This window comes from Pollicipes pollicipes, unplaced genomic scaffold (assembly GCF_011947565.3).
Source record: "Pollicipes pollicipes isolate AB1234 unplaced genomic scaffold, Ppol_2.1 Scaffold_4295;HRSCAF=5057_pilon_pilon_pilon, whole genome shotgun sequence".
In the NCBI taxonomy this organism is placed as follows: domain Eukaryota; kingdom Metazoa; phylum Arthropoda; class Thecostraca; order Pollicipedomorpha; family Pollicipedidae; genus Pollicipes; species Pollicipes pollicipes.
Window position 1 is genome coordinate 9,619,230 of NW_023596461.1, and position 19,191 is coordinate 9,638,420.

Consider the following 19,191-nt stretch of genomic DNA (forward strand, 5'->3'; position numbering starts at 1 on the left):
CCGGGGAAACGCATTGTTTAGTAGATGTCACGCCAACCCCTATGAAGAGGGGAGGGAGAATCAGTGGAGACCATCTTTCCTATGGAGATACTGACAGGTCATTGGTCACGCCTCCTTTGGATAGACGAGTGAGTGAGTGGAGGCCTCCCCGCACTTGTACTTGTGTGCTCAGTTTAGAATGTCGGTGGAGCGTGGGGAGAGGCGAGGTCGTCCCTCAGCTGCGGGTGTTCCATGTTGTGGGATCCGACGCATGCGCTATGTCTGTTTTCGTATGCGCTCCTGGTCTTCAAACAGCATCGTCTGCGCGCAATCCCTGTGTCCTCATCCGTCAGGCGCCGATAACAGTGGTAGATGGGCTCTGGCGGTTTTCACTCTCGTCCAGGGTTTCGTGTAACATGGACCTGATCTGAAGTCGGAAACCCGTCGAACTGGGGCGAGTTGAGTTTTACGTGTCAGCCAGACCCGGCGACTTATGCATGCCTCTGACATTCTTGATTTAATTTTTCTTCTACCTGTGAAGGACGTAAAGCACCTCGTCAGTTTTTGCCTGGCAGCTGAACTGATCTGATTTCCTGAGGGGGTGCTATGTAGGGGCCTGCCTGCGCCGGCGCCGCCCCCGCAGGTGATGTATGGCGACGATACCATCACCACCAGCTCAGCTATTTCTGTCGGTCAGGTGGAATTCCAGGAGCAAATGGAGTGATTTCTTTACTTCCACACCCCAGGCGGTTGAAAATGAATCGACCTTAAGCCAAGATTGCTCGAGGACTTCGGTGTAAATGTGATATCAGATCCCATGAATCCGGATCCCCACACCAAGACCTTTAGACCGGCGTGAGGAAACCTATAATATTTTATCTGCAACTTTACTGGAGGGCATACCATGTAACCGTGGCCGCATAACCGTGTGTTCAACTGCACGTCTGGCACGGCAACCGTCAGCTGTTTGTCGGAATGTCGCCGCTATGGGTTGTCAGCGTGGCCAGAGGCGGGCGAGTGAGGAGCTCGCGGCCGGCGGAAGGCGAGTGAGGAGCTCCCGACCCGGGACGGGGGAGGGAGCAGCTCTCGGCCAGAGGCGGGCGAGTGAGGAGCTCGCGGCCGGCGGAAGGCGAGTGAGGAGCTCCCGACCCGGGACGGGGGAGGGAGCAGCTCTCGGCCAGAGGCGGGCGAGTGAGGAGCTCTCGGCCGGCGGAAGGCGAGTGAGGAGCTCCCGGCCGGAGACGGGGGAGGGAGCAGCCCCCGACTGGAGGCAGCGGAAGGAGGAGCTTTCGGCCGGGGAAGGCGAGTGAGGAGCTCCCGGCCGGAGGTGAACAAGTGAGGAGCTCCCGGCCGGAACCGGGCGAGTGAGGAGCTCTCGGCTGGCGGAAGGCGAGTAGGGAGCTCCCGGCCGGAGGTGAACGAGTGAGGAGCTCTCGGCCAGAGGCGGGCGAGTGAGGAGCTCTCGGCCAGAGGCGGGGGAGTGAAGAGCTCCCGGCCGGTGGAAGGCGAGTGAGGAGCTCCCGGCCGGAGACGGGGGAGGGAGCAGCCCCCGACTGGAGGCAGCGGAAGGAGGAGCTTTCGGCCGGGGAAGGCGAGTGAGGAGCTCCCGGCCGGAGGTGAGCGAGTGAAGAGTTCCCGGCCGGTGAGCGAGTGAGGAGTTCCCAGCCGGAGGCGGACGAGTGAGAAGCTCCTGACCGGAGGCGGGGAGGGAGAAGCTCCTGGTCAGCTTAGGCCCACCACGTTGGTAGTCCCGGGTTCCGGCTATCGTGGCTGAGTCTGCGGCGGCTCTGGACTTCTCAGATGTTGGAGAACATCGCGACGTCACGTAAGAGTAACGCGTCATAAATATGCAGCAGACGTCAGAAACAGCACCGCAACAAACGGTACCGGACATCGCGGACAAGATCGGGGCTCGCTAACCATTCGAGCTCATTCCCGGAGTGATCTGCGGGTTTTTCTGCTCGCGCTCAAAGCCGTGGATCCTTATTCATTTCAGCCACACAGTTGCGGGAGGCCGCTCAGTGCTGCTCAAGTTCATAAGCGACGTATTATGGCATCAGGCCACTCGTAAATCGTTCTTTCTCAACAATCTGTCAAAAGTGTTCTTCCGATTTCGCCGGCATAATGACTGTTAGGGTCATGAATCACAATACGTACTCCCGCTCGGACTCAGCTTAGTCACAAAGGCGCAATATATGGGCCATTAAACATGCGATGTCGTCACTGCCGACGATTTATGAATGGTCTCGTAGCTCGTGTAATGCTGTGCATAAACAGCGCATTTTCATATGGCTGGAACCAGGCGGGTGTCGGCCTCCATAAAGACGCGCTTACAAATCCATCGACTCCATAGCATGCCCGGGTCCAAACGTGGCTGCAACATCACTGCGCAAAACCAACCCTTGCAAACGCCGTACCTCGCATTGGTCACTTTACTTTTCATTTGCTACAAATCCATCCCTTTTCCCGAGACAACGCAGGAGACTTCTTAGTGATGTTCGAGTATTGAAGCGGTACGTTTTGCAGGTCTGCGGTGCGGTGCCGGTGTCCGTGTTCTCTTGGGGCGTTTCAGGGGATTTGAATGTACTAAAAATATGTTAATTTGGTATTGCTGACATGTATTTTTGTGTGCATTTCAGGCGGCGCGGTTCAGACGGCCAGGTGTACTGCTCCAGACATGTGCCGGTGCACCCGGAGGAATACAAGGTCGGTTACGAATGCCTGCTATAAACGAGTACTATACAGCTGTCCGTCCTTTCCTCCGGCATAACTGACTCGGTCAGATTTCGCGCTCAAAATGAGTAGCGGAGTCAACATGGGACAGTGGCGGCACGAGGTATTGAACCAGCTAGCTGCGTGGGAAACCGTAGGGAACGGTACTCGTCACAGCCTGTCATGGATACAGGAGCTGCGCAAGGCGCTGTTTTGTCCTCGGGAACTGCGTGTGTCTCGACTGCGATCTGACAATCTCACGTGTGTAGTTCGTCGGTGTCTTCATCTAGTTTTCGCACGGCTGCAATGCATGCTAAGACCAGAACGTTCTCAGAACCTGCCCACAATGAGTTATAGCTGCGTTTATGTCACAAGTGGGTGTTGCCAGGCTGTCTTTAGCAAGATTTAGCAGAAACCAATTATGTTGTCCGCGGTGATTCATGTGTTAAGCGCGCTTGGCATTGATATATGTATATCAGGGGAGTTCGAGGACGCTGCTCAGAACGCATTCTTTTTTTTAGATATTACGTTGGTATAGAATCGATAAAGAAATCTTATGCGAGATATTGTCCGAACTTTTTGATTGGATGGATTTTCGGGATCAGTGCCCACGCAAAGCAGCGTGTGCTGCGTAAACCTTGACCCCACCATCCCATCGTGAAATTCCAGGTCAGCGGTAAAATTTCGCGGGAAAACTTAGCGTGCCGCAATGCTCGTCAGGGTCCGTTACGCCCTCCGGCGTCACCTGACCTTTAGCGTAGCCGCTGTCGCAGGCAGCTGGCCCATCTCAGCCAGGGGCAAATAGCGACCGCCTGAAGCGGCTCGACCGACCCGGCCTCGTGTGGGTGAATCAGAAAACAAGCGCCATAACCAACTGAACTCCTTAGACTTGTATAATGGTGCTACAGTTCAAATACGCGACGATTTGGGGGACGGGGGAAATTAAGTGCAGGACCTCAGACCCCAATATGATTAAAACAATCCCCTTAATCAGTGGGTGCCTTTTCAGCTGTAACTTTCGCCTATTAATGGATAACATGTTCTACCCAAAATTAGATAAGCCGGTTCGATTCCCTGTGCAAGAATCTGTCGCTGCTTTCGGTTTGTACCAGTGCCGAGGCATCACTGTAATGATCTCTCCAGTTAACCATGCTCCAATACGACCCACTGATAAGTGCCATCATTGAAGATAAGTGTGCGTATGCGATAGACCATCCGTTTTATGAGCCTTTTTCCTGCTGTTCCTTGGTGGATTAGGATCCACGAGGCCCTAACCATGATAGCTCTTCTTCTGGCCAGACCGTGAATTCCGCAGGCCTCAATGCCGCGTCGGGACGCATCACCGACCGACGCGGCCTCGCTTGGCCGGCATCCGAATAACAAGGCCGCCTCCCTGATCAGACCACCCACGGCGCTGCCGCCTCTCGCTGGGTGACCGGGCCATCGCTGCGGGGCACTGGGAAACTGGCCGGTCTGCGGTCCGACACCAGGGCACCAGCGGACCAGCAGACCCGCAGTCCGGCACCCACGCCACAGCAGAGCAGCGGGACCGCGGTCCGCTGCGTGAGGGGCACGCGGCCTCCGGTCCGCTGGCTCCGGTCCGCCAGCCGGTCCGGTCCGCCTGTGGTGTCGGTCGCTGTAGTCGGATGTCCCGCTGGCGGGGTGGTGCTCCCCGCCGGAAGCCAGGCAGCCGTCACCGGGCTGGCACCGCGTCTCCCCAAGCCCAGCCGAACCCCGCCACTCATCTGACTCCCGCCACTGGCTGGGCCGACTCGACCGGATGTGAATTACATGGCCAGCGCTGTCCTGAGCGCAGGGTGAAGCATGTTTGTACCGAGGCTCTCCTCTCCGTCTGCGGACGCGATCCGGGACGGCCACCGCGAAGGCGACCTCTGGGTAGCCGGGGGCTAAGCTGGAGCACACGCCGAATACCCCCGCTCCCGCGCGGCCGGGACCCGAGCCGTGGCGAGAAAAGCCCGCGCATGCCCCGCTCCGAGAGGCTGACGTCATTGTGTCAATAGCTTTCTCCGGCGAATTACCGCCTGGTGACGAATGCACCGGATTGACGGCACGGCGTCCGCGGCGCTCACGCCGGGCGGAAGTAGCACTCGGGCGCGCTGACTGGCCGGCCGGGGTGACGCACCAGACAGGTTACGTCGTCCATGATGTATCGCGCCGACGTGACCGGGCGCGCCGCCCGCACCTCACAGCCGCGGTCCCGCGGACGTGCCGCTGAAGGCTCGGGAGGGGGGGGGGGGGGGAGGCGAGCACAGAACCGTTCCTTTGCCGCGCCCAGCGGCTGGCTCAAAACTGACCCGATCCGGCCAATCACATTTCATAGTTGTGTTAACCCTACAGTTTCCGTGTTTGTGCTTAGTCTTATCATATTTCGCGATTAGTGCGTTAATGTTTTGTTTGTTGGCGCAATGGATTGCTCCCGTCTCTGTTTGTGTCAGCTCCTCGATCTCGAACGGTACCACGACGGCCACATTGCGTGTCACAGTGCCATTCAATCCCATTATCATGCATTGTTTTGCAGTGTTATTCAATGGATAAACAGCGAAGCGAAGCTCTGTTGCGACTCACACCGCCCACTCCCCACGGCCGCGGTCCAGCGGACGTACCGCTGAAGGCTGGAGGCGGCGGGGGGGGGGGGGGGAGGGGGAGGCGGGCAGAGAACCGTGCCTCCGTTACTAGAACCGAGGCTCAAGACTGACCCGTTAGCTAAATCAGCGGTAATTTTCAACGACGTCAAAGCAGGTGATCACAATAACTGCATTGCTCGGCTGAAGCGAGATTCTCTGGGAATCTGCCCCTTGACTTGGACAGCCGGAACCCAGTTGTTTCCAAAGCACATTCCGCCGAAACAAGCGTCACGTATAACCAAAGGTTGTGACACTGTGACACTGCGGCATATTCTGCGGAACACCCGCCTGGAGAGAATGATGCATGGCGCCCGAGCAGAACCCCGGGTATGTTGTCAGCGAGTGAGGGATGAGCGGTCCGATGGCTGTACGTCCTCACCAATCCCAGCGAAGACAAATTCAGGCGGTGCATTGGCCTTGAATATATATTTAGGTCTTGTGACGTTGGCAGCCATCACACTGGATGTTGAGGCGCTTGTAGACGCTTACTTTTGGCGGCGGATATTGCTGCCTGTCATGAATCTTTCATTTTATGCAACGTTCGGGGCGAGCGGTCCATTCATGGGGTTTTGTCACCGGTTGGTAGCCTCACTGGTCAACTGGAGCCGAGCTGCATTTTGCCGTGCATGATTGTGGTCTAGAGTTGAAAAAAGTGTTCCTGTCCAGCGGGCGTACTTCTTTTCAATATGGTATACAGATTAAACGCATCATCAATACGATAGCGAATATCTAAAAGTACAGCACGTTAGAAATCAACACGTTTAACGTCACTCAAACGCATTACTCTCTTGCGGGTATTGTTCTGTGTTACTCGCCGTGCAAGAGGCGGACGATGGCACCGGCGGCCTTCAGGCCCCTAGTCGGCTGCCACCACGCGCAGACGTTGCGGCACTGGAAGAGGACCCAGTCACGACACTGTCGCCAGGCCCGCGTGTACATGACGCAGCGCTCTTCGTGTCGACTCCGGGCGACACGCCAACGCATCAGAAACACATCACCCATGCTAATAGCTGAGGCGCGGAAACAATGGTTTAGTCGCCTGATCCTGGCGTATCTGCGCGCCTCGCCGCCGGGCCGGGTCCAAGGTCAAGGCGCCGGTCCGGTGTCCGCCGGGCCAGCGGCGGACACCGGCGGACACCAGCCACCGGCGCTGACAGCTGCCGGCCCGTGGCGGCTCCGTAAATTGGGTGGCGGTCAGCGGACCGCGCCGGCGAGCGCTGCTGGTGAGATAGCCTGTTGTGGTGTGACGGCGTGTGGTAGGTGCGACAGCTCACCGCTTTTTCCGCGGGTTGTGGGCGGTGCTGAGGCTTGACGCAGGTGTGGGCGCCGGTGCGATTGTTCACATGTGAGAGACGCTGCACCTCTGTGTGAAGACAGACGCACAGTCCTTCCACATTACACAGAAGACATCAGGTGGGGTGGCGAAGTAATTGGGCTGCGTCGGGACGAACAGCGGGCCGCGCCGTGTACAAGCCGCCGTCGTCGGCAGAGGGGGGGGGGGGGGGCAGGTGGTGCAGCTCTAGACCGTGGCCGGCCGGGATGGGAAAAAGCACGGATTTCCGCCAGCTGCAAGGCGGCAGGTGGGACGCTCCTGAGCCTCTTGTACTCGCTCTATACCTTTCAAGGCACTCGTGGAAAAACCAGGGCCCGGGACGAGACAATAGGCTTCCAGATCGGAATGGAAAGGCTTTCAATAGTAGTATTTGCTTGTCTTATCCCGGGGCAGTGGCCAACAACTTTGTAAAAAAAAAAACACTGCTGTAAATGTGTGCCGCCGCGTTCACTTTGTTCAGTGTGTGGAGTTAAGCGCTAGATGATAATGCAGCGCGTGCCAGCGACTCGTGCGTCGATTCTGTCAGCTCAGTCCACCAGCCATGTGCCGAATGAAAAGAGGGCGGTAGATGACGTACGAAAATGACGCTTTACTAGAAACTTGATTTGGGAAATGCTGGAAAATGCATGAGACCTTGATTGTCTGCTTACAGTCGGGAATTTTGTGTTGCGACAGTCATTGCTAGATGAATGGGGTGCTAGTGATCAGGTACCTCAGTTAGGGTGCTCGTCGAAGTACCCAGGTACCTCCTCCCGACATAGACAAAACGTGGAAAGATACCTTGAAACGCTGCGTAACAGATCAACTTGTGCTGTGTACTGGGTATAAATTGTTTTGTGGGAAAACTCCACAATGAGGAAATAATTTTCAAAGCTCTGAACTAAAGAAAGACCTTGGGATAACTTATGACGTCCCGACCCGCTTTTTTAAGGAGAACAAACCATTAACTTCAGGTGCTGTCGATGGTTGGTTGTCTTCGGCTCAGGGAAGCACAAATGAAGCAGGCATAAACATGAAGCTGGTCGTTGCTGAAGCGAATCAGGTCATGGCCAGCACACGGGACCGCTACGCCAGCGGCAGGATGGCGGCAGGACCATTTGGCTGCCACCGATCGTCCGTACCATTCCCTGAGGCTTCATCCAGCTTTGCCGATGAGCCTGAGGCTCGAGGTAAAGCTGATGGGCCACCTCCTGTGGGGAGGCCGCGAGTCGCCAGCTGCCCAGGTGCGACACTGGTGACCCGTGACCCTTGGTGACCTATGGGTGAGCACGCAGTCTCTCACCCTCACCGCACCTCACCCATGCTCTCGCCAGGGCCTGTGCCCCCGCCGTCCCCTCGTCATCCGATCGGTCGGAGGCCGGCCGCCCCTGACCCTGACCTGCGGCGGCCGGCCGCCCCCGGCCCGGCGCCGCGTCCGGGCCGGCCTCGTGTTGACATGAGCCGTCGGGCTGAGATCACCGGGGCCACGTTACGAGCGCGTCGCAGCGGCGGCGGCGTGGTCCGCTGCTGACGCATCCACCACACGTCACCGACGCCGACGTCACACACCGATGGCTCCTGCAATCAATGACATCGATGCCGCTGGTCGCACGCTGGCACCGGCAGTCGGCTCAGGAGGTTGTTTGTGACGGATAAGCCCTTAGCGAAACCCGGCTCGAAGTCAGGAACAGTGTAAACTGGCTCCAGTGCACTGAAAGACCATGCAGAGAGATTAATCATGACGCTGAGTTGAACGACTTGATTTGAACTGTAAGTAATGATTCATGGATTCCAGCAAGGAATTTCAATTTTTGCCAGCGCCACAAAACCACCAGTTCGGTAGGCGGATGGCGAAGCCTGCAAACGTACGTTGCAGTGGGTTTGGCCTTTCACTCGAGCACGGCTAAATTATTCTTAACCGCCTTAACCTGCTGGACGACCGTCGACACCCAGTCTTGCTATTGTGGAATGTTGTAGTAGCATGTAGCACAGATATGGTAGTAGATGACAAAAGTGGTAGTAAATGTTGTATGTTGTAGTAGAATGTAGCACAATGTAGTAGAATATAGTGTAACACGGAACGTCGTAGTAGAATTTGGCATAGGTGTAATAGTAGATGACAGAAGTAGTAGTAGATGTAGCCGCATTAATGTAAGGGGGGGGGGGGGCACAGCTTCCAGCTGACTGGAGCCTACAGCCGCCCGGCACTGCCTGTCGCTTCATCGAGAAGTGCTCTGGTAACCGAAGCCGGGTGCGCGCGTGCGGCGCACTGACATTTATCCCGCTTCGCTTCGTCGCCGAGGGGTTGTCGATTCGCTGCCATTGATCTGGGAGCTTGACCATTTGATTCACACCGTGCCGTTGTGCAAATAATTTCAAATTCGATACAATGCAGCGATATTATGTTGTTTCAAGATTTACCACGTGGAACTGAAGTGTTCACTGTCATGTTCACGCTACTTTTAATGCGAACTTGATGCAAGTGGTAAAAACGATGTGTGATGCCATTGGACCCATCGTGCAGCACTGTTATATTACTTTTAATATAACAGTCCTTGGATTGAGGGCCTGGACTTGCAGGTTGTATACCAACACCGGTTCCGTCGACATCAGTACACATCTTCTAGTGCAGATAATCGTCACACGAGGGGACGCAATCTTTCTAGCTAGCCGCAGGCTGCTAATGCAATCAAACCGGTGGCTAGACACACGTAGAGGTTAAACGATTATCCAGTAGGTATAATGTGTCCGTATCGCTAACGGTAGTGGTACAAAAAGTTCATGAACGTCGGAAGCATGCCATTCCATTTTAAATGGCTCTTCTTTTTCACCTTGACAGCCTGTAACAGTTGGGTGGATTTCCACCAGCGGCCGATTTTCTCTGAAGCTGCTGGCGCCTGTTTGTATCTGCCGTCCTTCAGCGTCGAGACTGTGCAGTACGGGGACGCCTCGCCCCGTGAGCACCGGTACAGCGCTGTCTGCATCAGATACGCCATAACGAGACGTGAGGTGACACTTCGCGCCTCGCGGAACCGGTCTTCCGCGCTAGCGGTCTGGAGGTCAACCCCGTAAAGGCGCGGTCACGGTCTTGACGGCCGCGGCTAGTGATGTCGGATGTGGGCAATTGCAATGTTTTTCACGAACTGGTGCCGATTTGCATGTGGCAGTCGCGTTAGAAAATGTCCGGTTTGGCTGTGAGTCCAAGAACTTGATTTCTAGAATGCGTAATAAATGGCGCGAGAGCAAATTGCATTTTCTGCCCATTCATCCAATGAATTGTCAACTTGCTTCATGAGCGCGCTGAAATTATGTTTAAATGTTCAATGCAATGGTCCAGGTCCAAGAAGTTGACAAATCTTGTTCAGCTTGCAAAATTATTTTGAGCTTTGATTCTCATTCCAGCAACCAAGAAAGGGCAACCGCTGGCACAACACCCGTTGTTTAGTTCTCGTTCAGCAGCTCCGCCTACACTGAAGAAACAAGAGGTTCTCGCTTGCTCAGCCGCGCCGAGAGGAGACGCCCTGGCGTCAATAGCTTCGACGCTAACGATGTAGCGTTGACTCGCGTCTCAGCAACATGAAATGGGTCTCGGATAACACTGATGTACAGCTAGAATTATCTCCGAAACCCGGTGAATTTGAAACAAATTTCTGCATAATGGCTCAATAGCTAGTGCATCCCTAATGAACTATGGAACCATGCTCCCGTGTCCCCCTCCCTGTGCATCCTGAAGGGTGCCCACTTCCGGGAAGACCTGCCTGTTATCTGCTTACCGCACGGCAGATTTGTTCAACAGAACCAGCAGCGCACACAAGCGCAAAAACTAATTGGCATGTCATGATTGAATCGTCCTTGGAGCATACAATAAATCGGGACGAAAAAACGGCCCACCGAACATCAACACGCCGGCCGTAATTGCCTCCATCGTCAGTTGACACGCAATGCGGATAGCATGCGCAGCACCCAGAGCAGTTCGAACTGGGGCCGGTGCGCCCCGCGGGGGAGACGGTCACGCCCCAGCACCCGGAATATGTCGAATTTGACGATGCGCTCCGCGGGGGAGACGGTAACGCCCCAGCACGCGGAGCAGGCCGATCTGGAGCCGGTGCGTCCCGCTGGTCAGGGAGCCGGCCACGCCCCAGCACGCGGAGCAGGCCGATCTGGGGCCAGTGCGTCCCGCCGGTCGGGGAGCTGGCCGGTGTGTCTCGCCGGTTGGGGAGCCGGCCACGCCCCAGCACGCGGAGCAGGCCGATCTGGAGTCGGTGTGTCCCGCCGGTTGGGGAGCCGGCCACGCCCCGGCTTCCCCTCTGCGGAGCGGCGGCACCGCGCAGGTCGCGTGGGAACTGGCGCGATTGCGGCACGCCTCGTTCGTAAAACGGAGAAGAAGTCTCGGAACTCTCGCCTTATCGAGCCCAGTAACGTGTTTGGACTGACTTATCTAGTGCGGTCGCATACATCTGGGGAGATTGCATGACGCATCGAAACGTGTTTTCTCGCAAAAACACGGCGTTGATCCGTCGCTTTCTGGAGATAAGACGCACTCTATCTTGTCGTCGATGTTTTTTAAGTTGCTTTTTGACAATTCGTGCATGAGAACTGTGGACACGGCGCGTTACGTTGACAATAATATGATTAGACGTCACTGCATGTTAGCTGAAAGCCACACAAGCAGACATGCTTTGCCTTTGCCGTCGAAATCGCGGTATATCTCGTTTCCGTTGTGACTAGGGGCTAAGACAGACTAAATGGATCCTTAATTGTTATGCAATCATTTCCGAATCTAAACCAGGCGTAAGCCCGCTTAACCGATCCGACATAGGTAGCGGTCGAATCAGGGCGTGACGTCGCAAAATAAGCTAGGGTGTGGGTAGGGGAGAGAGCAGGTAAAATGGTTAAGCCTTCCCCAACATACACGAAAAAGGGGTTCTCCCCGAAATCGACCCTCTTCCTTCTCGAGGTGTGACGGTAGTGGTTGATGTGGGAGGGGGATGAGGGAGGTAGACAACTGAATCAAAAACTGCATTTTTGAACCGAACATAGTCTTTCAGTATTTTATCTTCCTTGAGTGGATCCGAAAATCTGCTGGCCTATATGGAGGCTGTACCACGGATTTGCGGTTGGGAGAACGCAAAGTTTGGTAAGTCGCTTCCTTCCACGGGATGTGATAGATGCCGTGTTAACTCCTGCGCAATTGGAGACAAGTGACATCATCACGTACGTCGAAATGTGGGTTGCGCTGCGGGTTCGCTGGATCGCGGCTCTCACCTGGTGACGACACACAAGGGTCTTGTTTCCCTCCGTGTGGGGGTGCTGGCCGCTCTGTCAGTGCTATATTGTCCGTGTTTCTTGGCTCACCTCACCTGTGTAGCACACGTCGATGGAATCGCTTGTGCTCAAGCAGCGCAGTGTGCCGCGTGCTCGTCTACAACGCCGCTCCAGCCATGTGTCGGCCGTTTCAGGGCGACTCGCAGGATTTCATCGAGCTGCTGGCGCGGCTGCAGAACAGCCGGCTGGACGACCAGCGCTGCGTGCTGCCCGCCTACTTCAACGCCTCGGTGAGTACGCGGCTCACGAGCCGGAGTCCTCCGGCTCGGTGCCGGTCCCGGTCCCGGTCGCGGTCCCGGTCCCGGTCCCGGTCCCAGTCCCGCTCCCGCTCCCGGGGGCGTGAGGCCCGGCCCGGCCTGGCGGGTCGGGTTTTCACTTCAGTGACTCGGGACGCACGGGCGGCGTGAAGGCGGTGACGCTAATAGCCGGCATAGTTAGCGCGACTCCGTGAAGGTATCTGCCGCGTGGATAGCCGGACGCGTATGGATGTCGTTTATCCCCGGGCCTTGTCTCTGGAGGCTTAATGGATGTCCTCGGTGGCCCGCTCAGACAGCGGAAGCTATTGTTCTCCTCCGCTTGCTCACGTTAGGGTTCTGGCGGCCCCGCGAACCTCCCGAATTGAAAATGACAAGATGATGCGGAAGGCTTCGCTCCTGCGCCTTTGTCCGGCTTATCAAGATGTGTAATGTGACATTTGCCGAGCAAAACCATTGATAAATCGAAGGAGGTCAGAAGGTTAAAAAGACTGCGACTGACTTCTCCCGCTTTGTATGGAAACCAGGGGCCCGTGTCGTTTGACAACGGGCGTTTCCCGGTCTTTGGAATGTCCCAGTTGTCAGATTCCCCGTGTCGATTATCGGGTATTTGTTCGGGCATGTTAAACGGGTTGTTTAGGGTTGTAGGGTGGTATTCAGTCTTAAGCGTCATGGCCATTGACGTTGAATGATCTGTCGCGATTTTCGGATGGCCTGTGCGAAAGTGTCGGGTGGTTTGTCCCGGAATGTTGGATGGTCTGTCCAGAAGTGCCGGATGGTCTGTCCCGGAATGGTGGCTGGTCTGTCACGAAATGTCAAATATCCTGCTCCTGAATGTCGGATGGTCGTCAGTCCGGAGCATCGGATGGTTTGTCCCTGAGTGTCGGATGGTCTGCCGCTGCGGGTGCATGGTGGAATGGTCTGTCGCTACGGGTAGCGGATGGTCCGTGCCGGAATGCCAGACGGGCTGTCTCGGAACGCCGGTCTTTCCCGGATCCCGGACTGTCTGATGGCCCGTCTGTGGTCTGCCCGGGATCGCTTCCTCCCACCCCACCGCCGTCGGGCGGCCCGCAAGCTTGGTTGAATCACCGCCTGAGGGCGCTGCCGGCGGCGGCTCGATCCGGCCCGCCCCGCCGCCGCTCCCTCCGTCGCTGCTCGGAGCGCCAGGCGGCTGACCCCGGGTCCGACCCGACGTCTAGCATCGCTGCAGCTGGCCGGCACACCACCTGTCCGCGGGGGTTGCGTCGCTACTTTCGCTGTGTGCTGCTGACGAGGTTCGGACGGGTCGGCGCGGCGCACCTGCGGGCTGTCGACGCTGCGGCCATCTGCGGCTCTTTCTCTCTCACACACTCGTCAGCGGCGGACCGCGAGCCTCGTGTCTGATGTATGCGGCCGCCCGGCGCCGCCGGTCGCACGTCACGTGTCGTAACACGGCGGGGGGTGGCCAGCCGGCATCTGTTTTCATTACGCGCCGGCCGACCACACGTGATTCAGCTCGGCGCGCGCCATCGGGAAATAAATGACGCCGGCTGTCACGAACTGTTGGTGGGAGGCGTGTCCTCGACCTCGTTCTTTCGGCGGCTACCTCTGCCAGCGCTGCGGTTATTCAATCACCTGTATTGGATTGCCGCTCGCTCCGCCCGACCCGTTCTCGTTTTGCCGTCATTTGTAATCGCCCAGCTTAGCAGTCCTCAGCCCATCAGCCTGTGTCACATTATGTCGGACATTGCGTCGCCTGAGTAGGAAAGCGACATGGCATGCGCCAGCCGTAAGTCACATCTATGACCTTGAACTTACGACGACGTAACAAATTAATACGTACATTTGAAATTTCGCCCGCGGACTTCGCAGCTTTTCACTTTCCACCTTTGTCATCCCGCCTATTACCATTTCAAATCGTCAGCTTGGAGAGTGAATTACCTTTGAGTGTAAAAACATTTTAATGGGATTGGTTGTGTTTTAACAAGCGTGAAAGTAATTGTTACCGTCCCTCGTGGTGAGCGTACGTCAGTGCAGGATTGCATCACGGCCACCCCATGTGGCCTTCTCGGGGGGTGGAGGAAATGAGGACAGGTCATTTGGCTTCGCGTGTCATGGTTGTGTCCCAAGCTGTTTGAATGCATCATGCCAGAGGTTTTGCCAATACTCTGTTATGAGGAGGATCAAGATTAGCTAACAGTAATTGCACTATTCCAGGCGGTCACCCATAATGAGGTGATATGTGTCGTTGTCATGCTAGCGTGAATCGAATACACCGGCCTGTGTGACAGCTAGGACGGTGACAAACGCGGTAGTACCGAAGCGCAGGCCCTTTGTAGGAGGTTTTCACGATCTTCAGTTTGTGTCGTTGTCTTGTAGTGCAAATACCTTTAAAATGCTGTTTCGCTGAAAATGTCATTCTCATGTTGCAATCGATTTATGGTCTTGTCATGGCACAGAATGTTTGCAAATCAGCCCAGCTTTAGCGAATATGAAGGACGTTGTGTTATACAATTAGTGAAGTTGTTTCGTGTAAACCACTGCGACTTTTGAAAACCGGTTTTACCATTGTCGCTATCGACGGCGCTGCCATACTTTTTGTTAAGTTTTCATATTACTATTTGGTGTCAGGGTCTTCAGCAAATATCGGCCGCTGCGAATACTCCGAAGGTGCCATCCACGCAGAGGAGCCTCAGCTGAATGGATAGTTCAACCAATATAGGAAGTACCATATCATATTCTAGCACCACTGCTCCTTGCTGGCCTGAATTTCTTCGGATATTTGCCTTTCGGACGCCATTGACAAACCGCATGATCGAGGTGCTTCTCCTGTAGTTATAGTCTGTTGTGCTAGTAGTCAGGTATCTGACGCTCTACCAAACAGTACAATAGCGTATCCCTCACATACACCATAGCGCCTTTCAATATTTTACTGGGTTTTTTCAATATTTGTATTGTATTTATGCTTACTAAAATTATTTCCCCTTAGTATCTATATACGCTGCGTGCGTAGCTAGCGCACGCACACACACACACCATACATGCACGCGTTCACCTACGAGTTCGCGCATAGTCAGGCTCGCATTTGCCCTCTCCAGGTCCGAGCCTGGCGTATATTATAGCGCCGCTATTTCGCTATGGTTTCGCCGCCATGCCTTGACTGCCATTTCTCTGCATGCATGAGTGATGCGACGAGGGGTCGACCGAGCCGAGGATGGTTATCGGCATTCATGGATGCCGCTCGCCGGCGCCATGGGTGCGTTCTGTGGTCATGAATTACCGGCTTATTTATCCACTAGCTCAACGTTAAGCCCGGCGGAGGATGTGTGGCAAGACGAGCGCTGGGTGAATTACTGACCCGGGTTTCGCAGCCTGTTGGGTAGAGACGTGCCATCACTGGTTATCATTCCACGCCGTGACGTGGGTGGACGGTGATGGGTTAATGGGCGGGTTTCGTCGAATCGGAATCAAGCAGTTGAGGTCAGTGGTGGGCCAAGTTCAACGCTGGTGGTCTGGTCTAATCAGAAGTCATCGATGTTGGTCATGTCTGGTATGCATCGATGCGACACCTGTACGGATCCGAATCCATTAGTCGTATCCAGATCCGATCTGAAGCGGTCCCTCACTGCCAGGCCTCAACATGGATCATTCAGTGTTGACCTAGTCTAATTTGAATCAAGCATAATGACCAAGTTTGATATCTAAATTAATTCCAGTACCAGTGTTTCAGTGGGATTTGTCAGTGACTCACAGTCATCTTCAGGCCAGGCTTCTGGGGCCAAATACTGCGGGCATTATGCTCACCACAGTCGGTGATTACAAGCAAACACAGCTACCGATTCTGCACTAGATTTGCCGCTGCTGTTCTCGCATTTAAATGCGTTTCTGGTACAGAATTATACAAGCATTTGAGTATTTTTCGGACCTTAAATGCTGGGTCCACTCATTAAGCCTTAATGTACGATCGCCTGGGAAGTTGAAAGAATCCGGCCCACTTACACAATTTTCGCACAAAACATTTTCCAAACCAATGACAAAAGGTCAGGTCACCCGAGGTCGCGATAGGTAATCCTCCCTGGAAGGCTTGTGTGTGTGACCTGATCTGACCTTGAACTTTCAATATCGTTAGCGTGACTTGCACCTTCACTGAACGAAGACAACGTTTGTTTTGATGTCAGCTTCAAACTTAAGTAGGCATTTTTACGGATGCTACAATGCCCCGAAGTTGACACATGGTTTGGATTATTTGTGAGGTAGTTAACGTCGTCCGTTACGTCATCAGTCATGGCCCAGATATCAACATAATGTTTTTTGACGTAAAAATGACAAGAGCAATCGACTTTCTTTACAATTTCTGCGGTCCGATAATTAGATACTGAGATAATAGGCAGGGCTTCAATTAACCTCCAGGCGGCGACGGCTGGCGCAACACCTTAAACAGCACCGGGCTGAAATATGCCACGGGGTAACTAAAACACTGCCGCTGAGCCTCCGTAAAAATGTTTGGGATTGGTATGTTCTGAATCCTACCGCGCACGCGTCATTCAGCCAGGCTCATCGAAACATGACGGCAGTTTGGATCAAAAGTGCCGGAAGTTCAAACGAATTGCCAAGGTGTGTCGCTTAGCAACGATGGCCTCAGTAGTAACTGGCGGGTCAGGCAGTGGCAATGTTAAGTGAAGATCTTTCACGCACAACTCGGATTTCCGGTCCTTTCCTGACCACTCGTGTTCAGGACCGAGTGTTTTGTCCCGAATGAATTTCATATGAAACGAGTTTTAAATATCCGAAAAAATGTTGGGACTTGTTACATTTTGAAAGGTTGAAGCTAGTCGCATACTTGTTCATGTCATAGGCATTGCAATGCCGTCAATATAAACACACAGGTGCTAAAATCTAACCAGCAGTTTTCGAACTGGTTTGGAGCTATCTTTGTAACACGTTGCTAGGATTTAAAAGGATTATGCCTGTAAGGAAAGTTTCACTTTCACGGAGTATCACTGAAGCGAGGGCAATACTTTCAGCGGTAGCTTATGCCGAAGGTCGGTAAATTCGTCACTTTCCACTGCAAGGTGGGCCTTTGGTCACTGCGTCGTTCTACTGTGACATGAATCAGCGCAGCGATGCTGATGCAGCTCCGCGGTGTGCGGCTTCCATAGAGCACATGTGGAAGAGAACTCCGCAGGCGTGCTGCAGCATCAAGATCGATCTGTGAGACATGAATTAGCGCCGCGATGCCGATGCAGCTCCTCAGTGTGCGGCTTCCACAGGACGTCAATTAGCGCCGCGATGCCGATGCAGCTCCGCGGTGTGCGGCTTCCATAGAACGTGAATTAGCGCCACGATGCTGATGCAGCTCCGCAGTGTGCGGCTTCCATAGAGCACATGTGGAAGAGAACTCCGCAGGCGTGCTGCGGCGTCAAGATCGATCGGCTGGCAAAAACGAAAAATGACATGATGGTTAGGAGAAAGTGCTTCAACTTTCCACGCATGCAACCTGAAGTATAATTGCCGTTCTCAGTTCCTAAGCTGTGCTTTACATGACTTTAAATGACATGTGGGCCTATGTTCGACATAATGGTTTTGTTGTCAACGCGAGGAGACGTTTCCAAATACGTTGCTTCACCCTGACATCAGATATTCTCAATCTACAGCGCATACAGAGATGTGTAGATATCTAGAGGTGGTTTGTCCTCACCAGACGAGAAAAGAACCCCAGGAGCCCTCCTAAGGTTTTAGGTGACTTATTAGCATGCGCTTAGCACGGGGCCGATGCTTGATCGTGCTTTCATTTGGATTAAAATCGCCGTGATGTTCTATGTTTTTCATCATTTAAGGAAGAATTCTGTGACTCTGGGTCATCGTGCCATCTTATAAGTCTGGTTTGAGGCTGACGTGGTCGACATGAGTTCCACACCTCTTTGTGGAAGTCATGTCGACCGCGTTTGGCTCCTGCGATCAGACACCCGATAATGCGTGTTCGATATTGGATGTGCGTTTTAGACTGCTGTCCTTGAGATGGTCAATTATATCATACAGCATAAAGATTCGGCTCGAAACTTTAGTCTTATGAGCGTGCGCTAGTTAACTTGTCACATAGAAACATTTCAAGGAAAATCTTTGGCGCTTTATGCCTGAAAGAACTTCTTGCAGTTCACATTCAGATGCATTAATGGCGGCTGGAAAAATAGATTATTTAGCGTCTTTCGTATCGCGGTTTTGCCCTGCTCGTTTGTTGAAAAAGCTGAATTGTGTCCACGTGGGATGGTTGGAATTCTATGAACTGATTTGACACGCGACACGTCACGACGACGGATGGGCCGATACTGATGAAGGATGGCTACATTTTACCGAGAGATACGCAATGTCGCTTGACCCAGTCATGTGACGCATATGTATTGAGGTTTAAAGTTCTAAATGCTTTATGGAGCTTCCATATATTGGATACGCGCGGAGCTGGGAGAATGGGTTTTCATGGCGCCTAACCGATGTGTAAAAAGAAATGGAGATGTTACCCATACGCCCACGCTTGGTAGCAAGTCATATGTAATTCCTTTTATATTTTAAAACCTTTAAGCTGGACATGGACCCCATTGAAGGTCAAACGAACGTTATCTTTTGCAACGTTACACTTGCCCGTGTAACCAGGGAACGCTTGCCTCAGCCCGCACATTCGGTGTGTAATTTATCAAAGAGGGCTCTTAAAGTGGCCATAAACGTGATCACGATTTATGGACGCTCCTATTTCATTACAAAGCATGGTGGGTAGATTGACGAGGGCGGTCGTTGTGAGTGGTTGGTGCGGTGCGAACGCCCGCCAACGTCCAACGACACCATTCCACTACAATTTTGGCTATTCGATGCCACTTACCATATCATTCTAGCATGTTTATGGCTCTAAGCTCTTTGCCAATTCTTCTATTTTATATACCACGCAGAGGATGGGCAGGTCTCGTCATGCGACACCACCGCCACCTATCAGTGA

At 54.0% G+C, this 19,191-nt stretch overlaps 1 protein-coding gene across 1 annotated transcript in view; it reads left to right on the plus strand.

The window, feature by feature from the left end:
- Positions 1–2,618: 2,618 nt before the first annotated feature.
- LOC119096363 (uncharacterized) overlaps positions 2,619–19,191 on the plus strand; it is a gene marked incomplete at its 5' end in the record, with an annotated part of 49,176 nt that continues 32,603 nt past the window's right edge. The window contains 2 exon segments of the mRNA XM_037219215.1: positions 2,619–2,685; positions 12,108–12,203. Of these exon segments, the coding sequence (XP_037075110.1) occupies positions 2,619–2,685; positions 12,108–12,203 (163 nt within the window).